Raw genomic sequence first — 9,337 nt, 5'->3', positions numbered from 1 at the left:
TTTTCAAAAAGAAAGTTATATCCACAATTCCTTTTTCAAATGATCTTTCAAGTAGGAAGGTGCTCAATCTCTCACACTAAGCCCTAGGTGCCTATTTCAAACCATATAATGCCTTTTCTAGTTTGAAAACGTGATTTAGGTGTTTAGAATTTTCAAAAATTGGAGGTTATTTTACAAAAACATCCTCTTAAATTATCTCATTTAAAAAGGTACTTTTAGCATCCATTTGGTACAATTTAAATCCTCTAAAACAGACAAAGTCTAACAAAATCCTAATTACTTCAAGTTTAGCTACAGGGGCAAAAGTCTCCTCAAAATTAATTCCTTTAATTTTATTATACCCCTTAGCCACCAATCTAGCCTTTTTTCTAATGACTACTCCTGAGTCATTCATTTTGTTCTTAAAACCCACTTAGTTCCAACTACAAGTTGATTATCTAACCTTGCAGTTAATTCCCAAACTTCATTTGTTACAAATTGATTTAACTCTTCTTGCATAACTAATATCCAAAATTCATCCAAAAGTGCTTAATCAATATTTATAGGTTCTATGGTTTAATTAAAGGCTCAGTGATTGACTTCTTTATTTAATCCACGCCTAGTCCTAACACCCTCACTAGGTTCACCTATAATCAATTCCTTTGGGTGGTTTTTAGAAATTCTCAAATCTCTAGGCATTGGATTTTCTATCTACAAATTTTTTTCTAAATTTTCTTCCAAATTTATTTTATTAATCTTTTGAGAGTTATTCTCAATTTCATCCTCTTCAACAATTGCCTCTTCTAAACTTCTTGATTCATCAAATACAATATGTGTGGTCTCCTTAATTACTAAAGTTCTTTTATTGAATACTCTATAAGATTTTCCAATACTTGAGTATCCTATAAAAATACCTTCATCTGATTTTGGATCAAATTTTTTTAAGGCAGATTTTCCATTATTATGAATAGACACCTTACATGCAAAAATATGTAAATGTGAAAAATTAGGTGTTCTTCCCTTTAGCAACACATAGGGTGTTTTATTTAATTTTGATCTTACATTCACCCTATTCAGAACATAACATACAGTGCTAACAGCCTCAGCCCAAAAATGTTTAGGAAGTGGGTATTCTGCCAACATGGCTCAGGCGGCTTCAATTAATATTATGATTTTCCTTTTGACTACCCCATTCTGCTAAGGGGTTCTAGGTGCAGAAAAATTATGATCAATTCCTTTCTTCTTACAAAAATTATCAAAATTTTCATTCTCAAATTCTCCTCCATGATCACTTTGAATTGTTAAAATCTCACTACCTAATTTACTTTGAATCCATGTTAAAAAATTTCCAAACTCCTCAAATGATTCACTTTTATGATATAAAAATATAACCCAAGTGAATCTAGAATAATCATCCTTAATCACAAATCTGTATACCTTTCCTCCTAGACTTACAGTTCCAACTGGTCCAAAAAGTTCCATATGTAAATTACCAATGGTTTACTAGTTCTATGATCCTTACTGGATTGAAAGAGGATTTCACTTGTTTTCCTAATTGACTTGCATCATAAAGGTGGTCCTTAGTAAAGTCTAGTTTTGGTATACCTCTCACTAGGTTCTTTTGGATAATCCTTCTAAGGTTTTTTATGCTAGAGTGACAAAGTCTCCTATGCAAAAGTCATGACTCATTAAAAATAGTTTTTAAATAAAAAGTAGGAGTTTTAAGGCAATTCAAATCTAGCATATACACATTATTTACCCTTATGCCATTTAAAACATCAATACCATTAAGGCTTAATATGCAGCTTGTAGGAAAGAATTTCACACAATAATCTTTATCACAAAGCTGACTTATGCTTAGAAGATTATGTTTTAAGCCTTCAACCAGTAGTACATTTTTAATAAAAAAATTCTTAAAATTTCCAATCATACTTGACCCAACCTCCTTCCTTGTGGTGTTATCTCCAAGTGTAACCTTGCCTCCACTTCTAGCTTCCAGTGATATGAATTGTGTAGTATCTCCAGCCATATGCTTTGAGAAACCACTGTCCAGGTTCCATATGCTCTCACGAGGTCTTATGTAAGAGCGATCCTATAAAATTATCAAACGTTAGACCTGGGAACCCAAACAAGTTTGGGTTCTCCTTTTGGCAATTTATAATCAGATACATGTATGATATGTCTAGGTTTATGCATCTTAGGTCTCCACTCCAAATATATTTTCTTCTTTAATGTACAGGTGTGAGCTATATGTCCAAATAATCCATAATTATTACATTTGACTTTTGAATATAGATTTCTAAGTCTTCTACTATTAATCTGTCTATTAAGGGATTGCATAAATTTAGGATATAAAATAAGATCATTGAAATCTTCAAGTCTAGGGGGTATCCTATTATCCTCAAAAGCTTTTATCTTCAATTTTTAAAATGAATTCATATCTTCAAAAATTTGATTCGTATAATTAATTCTATAAAGTTTGCTCTCAGATTCATCCTTAAAATTTTTAAATTCTATTTCAAGTTCTGCATAGGATGATTTTAAACTTTCATAATTTTTTTTCAAGTCGTCATACTCATCAAGCAATTTCATGTGGTTGTCATCAATTAAAGCATGATCTTTTCTAAGGATCTCTTGTTCTTTTTGTATTTCCAGAAGTTTTAAATTCAGACTAGTATGTGTTTTCTTTAACTTCATATATGCATTATGTATATGTTCAGAGACTTCAAAAAGTTTAGTATAAGTTAAGTCACATACCTCTTCTTAATCTGGCTGATCAAGACTATCGGCCATTAAGCACAGATTAGTGACTTCCCCTTCCTTTTTAGTCTTTGACGGGTCTAAAGCTGAGTCCGCCCAGAAAGTTCTTTGGAATTTCTTCTTGTCCTTCTTCATAATTGGTTTCTCCTCTACATTCTCCTTGCTAAGAGTGGCTTTACGTTTTAGGCAATCTGACTTAATATGACCAGGTTTCATGCACTCATAGCAAATAATATCATTTGAAACCTGGATATTTTTATTAAATTTACCTAGATTCCATTGCTGGCGTCTCTTTTGCTTCCTCTTTAGAAAGCTTCTAAATTATCTAGTCAGTAGTGAGATATCATCTTCATCCTCAAGTTGTGAGAGTTCACTCTCTGACTCCTCCACTTTCATTGCAATGTTCTTCTCCCTTCGGGGTTCACCTGCATCAATCTTTCTTTGACTCACACCTTGATCGTAAGTAATTAGTGATCCAAAAAATTATCAATAGAATAGATATTTAAATCTCTAGACTTGATAATTGTAGTTATTTTAGCATCATAAGCAGTAGGTAAGCAGCGAAGTATCTTATTAACTATTTCAGCATTCGTTAATTCTTAACCAAACACATGTAAAGAGGTGACTATTTAGGTGAATCTTGTGTACATGTCAGAAATAGATTCATTGGGTTTCATGCGAAACATTTCATAGTTATGCAACAAGATATTAAGTCTAGACTATTTAACTTCATTAGTCCTCTCATAAGTTATACAAAGTCTATCCTATATGTCCTTTCCACTCTTGCAATGTAATCTTCAGATTTAAGTGCACAAAATAAATTATTCAAGTATTTGGTATTCAATTTTGCTAAGTCACGTTCTTCTACTGTCCAGTCTGCAAAAGGTGTTTCAACTCTAACTCCATCAATTAATCTAGTTGGTTTAGTATACCCTTCCTGAACTAAGATCCACATACGGTAATTAAGTGACTGTAAAAATGAAGACATGCGTGTTTTCTAAAAAATCAAAAGGAATATTGTCGAACAATGGAGGTCTTTTTATAGAGTAACCCTCAAGTGTGTTTCATTTTCCAAATGTAGACATAGTCGTTAATCAAAAAATATTTTATACTTATGAATTTGAAACTAGGCTCTGATATCACTTGTTGAAACTTTGTTCCATATGAATTAGGTTGTTAGACCTAATGTTATATCCCAGTAGCTAACCAAGAGGGGGGTGAATTGGTAATTAAAAATTTCCCTCTTTAATTTTTAAACTGATAAAAACTTTAATGATTTTTTGTAAAAAGATTATTATAGAAATAATTCTTCAACCACACTTTCAAATAGAAATAACTAAAGTAAAAAAGTAGAGTAAAAAGTAGTGGAAAGTAAAAGACACAAGATTTATAGTGGTTCGGTCAAAAATAACCTACATCAACTCCCCAGAGGCACCCTCCGAGTATTTCACTAATACCAATAGTGTCTCTCCTTTTTCCCCCACAGCAAGGAAGAGAAGCCTTCACAAAACTATCTTCCACCACTACCTGGTGCGGTAGAGAACCGTAATCCTTTTACACCCTCCAAGTGTAGGCAGAGTACCTCCCGCTGTTCACACTCTCCAAGTGTAGGTAGAGAATCTTCCTGCTGTTCACACTCTCCAAGTGTAGGCAGAGTACCTTCCCACTGTTCACACTCTAAGTGTAGGCAGAGAACCTTCCCGCTGTTCACACTCACCAAGTGTAGGCAGAGAACCTTCCAAACTTTTACATCCTCCAAGTGTAGGCAGAGTACCTCCCACTGTTCACACTCTCCAAGTGTAGGCGGAGAACCTTTTTTTCTTTTACACTCTCCAAGTGTCGGCAGAGAACCGAATCTCCTTTCAAGATCTTCTCAAAAGAAATTTAGAAGGACAAGAGAAAAGAGTGAAGTAATCACAATTCCCAAAGTTGAGATCCTTACCTTTGAGTATCATGTGAATCCTTCATGCTCCAATGGTAGGAACTCTCCTTCAAACACTCTCTCTCACTCTCTCCTTCAAACTTCTTTCAGTAAGCACGAACACCAATGACCAAAAAAATTATAAGGCAGTTTACATAGGACCTTTTATCTGAGAGACATAAAAAACCATCTTAAAACTACTAATTTTTAATTAGGTATGTACATGATTATCCCGTATGATCAAGAGTTTGTACGTACGAATAGTGTAAAAATGTTACGTACGAACTCTTATGTGCATTGGGACGTGGTGACTTTGTACTCGATCACATCCCGTACGAACTATGTTCGTCCGGTACGAACAGTTATTTTAAAGCCACGTTGAAACATAATTACAGATAATCCATATATTAAAAGAACATAGAACATTGTCCTGGGTTGAATGTTAATGTTCGTCTTAACGAACATTATTAACCTTGAAACTCGAGAAGATTATCCTCAGACGAATGGGTTGTTTCATCTGGATGAACTATTAAAAATGAGAATCTTGAGGACATTATCTAGAGATGAACTGAGTATTTAGTTTGAACGATTAGTTCATAGAGAGGATCCAGAGCAGATCATCTAGGGAAAAACTGGTATTTCATCTAGACGATCAATTCAGAGTGAGGATCCAGTGGAGATCGTCTAGGGATGAACTGGGTATTTTGTATGGATGATCAGTTCAGAGTGAGGATCCCGAGGACATCATCTAGAGACAAACTATGTATTTCATCTGAATGATTAGTTCAAGTTATGAATCTAGAGAAGTTCATCTTGGGACGAACAGACCATTTCTTCTGTAGTAACAGTTCAAAATGATAAATCAGAGGACATCATCCATGGACGAATTTGGCATTTTGTCTGGACGATCAGGACTTAAAAAAAATTCTTTACTTTCCTGTTCATTCCATTGCTCTCCGAGGGGTATAACTGACTTGATCGTCCCATACGAACAATGTTCGTCCCGTACGATCAGTAAAAAAAATTTTGGCCTTTTAAAGATCCCCCTCAGTGTGTGTGTGCTAGGTTGCTCAATTACAATCATACTCTCTCTGACTCAATAAAGTGAAAAATACATACTTCAATTTACAAAATATGATATGTTGAATTTGATTTGAAGTCTTCAGTATTCTGGAGTCCGATTATTCTAAAATGTTAGTTCACACAAGAGCAAACACAATTCTTCCAAAAAATGTTAGGAGAAAATAATAATTGGAACAATAATATTTGGAATCATCAAAAACTATACAAGTTGTAAGAATATAAAACATGCAAATAACAACTCTCTTAACAGTATGTTAATGGTAACATAGTGGGCATGGATAGGTGGACGGCTGCTTTTTCACCTTCTTCATTCAAAGGTCTCATAGCTCCAAGTTGGATTTTAATGCCCAATCTTCCTCTTCAATGTTGGGATGAAGTTAATGTTTGTAGGATAGCATCCATGGTGGGCACTCCTTACTTGATCGATGGGAACATGTTCCAGTGGAGTAGAAGAGAATTTGCAAGGGTTTGTGTGAGAGTCAAACTCGATGAGAAATTACCTTTGGGAGTATGGGTGGAAGGTGATTTGGGAAAATTTTATCAGAACATAGAATATGAAAGATTGTCTACCTTCTGCTTCAACTTTGGAAAGCTCAGTCATCTAAAAGAGGAACGCTTGAAAAAAATGTTACTAATCAGTATTAAGCAAAATGGGGAAGCTCCAGTCAGTAAAGAGAAGTTGGTAGTTACAGATCCAACTTGAAATTCACAAGCTCTGTCTTCATGTAGTGATGATAATGGAGAAGTATATGGACCATGAATTTATGTGGATTACAAAAAAAAGAAAATTCCTATTTCTCTTTCAACAAAACATGAATCAATTCTGGCAAAAAAAATCCAATGGTGGTGTCAATCCCAGTAGTACTAATGTTATTGAAGCAATTGGTGGAAAAGATATGTTGGAACATGCATTAACATATCCAATTGAATTGAATTCTATTGAAGAAGGTAAAAAGATAGAGCCTCCTTCAAAAGAAGCATTCTATTGTGCTAGATTGGGTATTCGAAAAAAGATAGAAGAGGGCACTGTTAAAACTATTATAGCTGAAGAAACTCCTGCTTATAAAAATAAATTTGAAGCTTTGGGAAATTTTTCTGAAGAAGGTGAGATGACTGAAGAGAATATAGCTCCATATATTTTAGTCCTGGATAGGGATACAATCTAGAAGGTTATGCCGAAATCTACATTTTCTAAAGATGTAGAATCGTGAGTTAAGGAAGGTAGCTCCTCCATAGTAAAAAAGAAAGGTGTGAAATAATTGAAAGGTTTGGAACCCATCTATATAAAATCCACAAGTAGGAAGGCGAAAGGAAATGATAAGGAGAAAGGGGGGAATTCTTCCCCACTGATCCATAAATGAATTCTATATTGATATAGAATTGTAGAGGAGCCAAGAAAAAAGGCTTCTCTCTACCTCAAGGAGGTGTGAAAGATCACAATGTTCTTTTTGTTGGGCTGTTGGAGGCTAAAATGGTCTCTATTAAGCATAAAGAAGTGGAATCATTTATTGGAACTGGTTGGGACTTAAGTTATGTGCCTTCTGCTGGATTGTCAGGAGGAATTCTTATGCTTTGGAGGAGTAGCTTGGCTAATTTCAGCATGATAGAATCTTCATCCCAATTCACTATTGGTGATTTGGATATACTTAACAAGGGGAAATGGAGTATTGCTACTATTTATGGAAGCAAAGATGTCTATAATAGAAGATTTCTTTGGGATGGGTTAGAACTTCCTATCACCAATGATTTGCCTATGGTAATTGGTGGAGACTTCAATTGTCTTTTGTCTAAAGAAGATAAGAAGGGTGGTAGGATATTTTCATTTTCTTTGGGGCCCAAAGAGATGAAATCTTTCATGGCGTCTAATGATCTTCATGAGCTAGGATTCGTTGGTCCTAGGCTAACTTGGAGCAACAACAAGAAAGGTGCAGATAGGATTATGGATAGATTAGATTGAATGATGGTCAATTAAATTTTAGTTAACTATAATTAGCATATGGTGGTTAAGCTTCTCCCCAGGATTGCTTCGGATCATTGTCCAATTCTCCTTAACACTTTAGAAAAATCTTCTAATGTTAAAAAAATCAATTAAATTTGAGGATATCTGGGCCTCATACCCAGCTTCTTATGCAGTGGTGGAGAAAGCTTGGGACAAAAATGATTCTGGTTCGACAGTTGATATTCTTAACTTAAAGATGAAAAGAACTCTTAAATCCTTATTCTTTTCAAGTAAGGCCATGCTTAAAGACTTAAATCAATTGAAAGACTCGCTCAAAGAAGAAATCATAAAACTTCGATATAAGGAAGCAGAGGTTAGTGTGCTATCTCAAGATGATTATTACTTGATGAAATTTAAAATTAATGAACTCAACTCTACTTTAGCACGATTGAGCACGTGGTGGAGTCAATGATCCAAAGTAAAATGTATTGGATAAGGTGATCAAAATTCTAAACTTTTTCACTCGGTCGCTAGTGCTAGAAGGAATACAAATCACATCTCTTACATTAAGGATGGTAATGGGATCACGGTGGAGGAATAAAATCAAATTGAAGATGTATTAATTCAATTCTTCACAAACAAATGGTGTGATAGAAGATGCTTTCTTGAAGGTTGGCCGAATAATCAAAATCAGCTGGAAGAGGAGGATAGAATCCAGTTAAATAACAAATTCAAAATTGAGGAAGTGGAAAAGGCTATAAGAGAAACTACTGGGTTCACTTCGCCAGTTGAGGATAGAGTTTCTTATTCCTTCCTTAAAATTTATTGGTTTATGATTAAAATAGAATTCTGGAAAGCCATGGAAATGTTCTTTGAAATGGTTGAAATGAATGCTGATTGGAAGAGAACTATTATTGTTCTTATTCCCAAAATCAACAATCTGAAATATGCTTATAACTATAGACCTATTAGCCTTCGTAATATGGTTTACATGATTGCTTCCAAGGATCTTCTCAATAGATTAAATGGTATCATTCCAAAACTAATCTCTCTAGAGCAAGCAGCTTTTGTTAAGGGGAGGTCTCTTCAAGATCATGTGTTGATTGCACAAGAACTTTTTCATAAATTTAGATACTGTAAAGTAGCTAAAGGTCTAGTATCAATCAAGTTAGACATGGAATAGGCTTATGACTCAATGGGGTGGCCAACTCTGCATAAAGTTCTATCTTATTTTGGATTTCCTGATTTCTTCTCTATGCTAATCTTGGAATGTGTTCAAAAACCTTCTTTCTCTATTTTGATGAATGGGATTCCTTCCAGTTGGATCAATGCCAGGAGTGGATTTAGAAAAGGAAATCCCTTGCACCTTACCTCTTTATTCTGTGTTCTCAGCTCCTTTCTAATGCCATAATGGAGAAGGTAGAAATTGGTGTTCGGGTAAGCCAAAATAGCCCAAGGATCTCGCATTTGCTATATTCGGATGATATCATTTTCTTTGCTGAAGCAAAGTTTAAAAAAGTGAAGATTATCAAAGGCATCATCAAGAAGTATTGTGATTGGACTGGCCAAAAGGTAAAAATAAGCAAGTATGGAATTTTTTTTGGGAAAGCAGTCAAAACCAGAAAGAAAAGAAAAATTAAAATTATTATTTGATT

The 9,337-nt window shown here is 34.5% G+C and overlaps 1 protein-coding gene across 1 annotated transcript; it reads left to right on the top strand.

Annotated features, from left to right (window-relative positions):
* The first annotated feature begins 6,017 nt into the window (after positions 1–6,017).
* LOC110110211 lies at positions 6,018–7,700 on the top strand. Its single transcript, XM_020841591.1, has 2 exons — positions 6,018–6,425; positions 7,122–7,700. Exons 1-2 carry the CDS (start codon positions 6,018–6,020, stop codon positions 7,698–7,700), a joined length of 987 nt encoding a protein of 328 aa, XP_020697250.1.
* Positions 7,701–9,337: the final 1,637 nt, after the last annotated feature.

This window comes from Dendrobium catenatum, unplaced genomic scaffold (genome assembly GCF_001605985.2).
Source record: "Dendrobium catenatum unplaced genomic scaffold, ASM160598v2 original_scaffold_109250, whole genome shotgun sequence".
Classification (NCBI taxonomy): domain Eukaryota; kingdom Viridiplantae; phylum Streptophyta; class Magnoliopsida; order Asparagales; family Orchidaceae; genus Dendrobium; species Dendrobium catenatum.
Note: the sequence above shows the minus strand (reverse complement) of the source record. Positions and strands in the feature narration are given on the sequence as shown.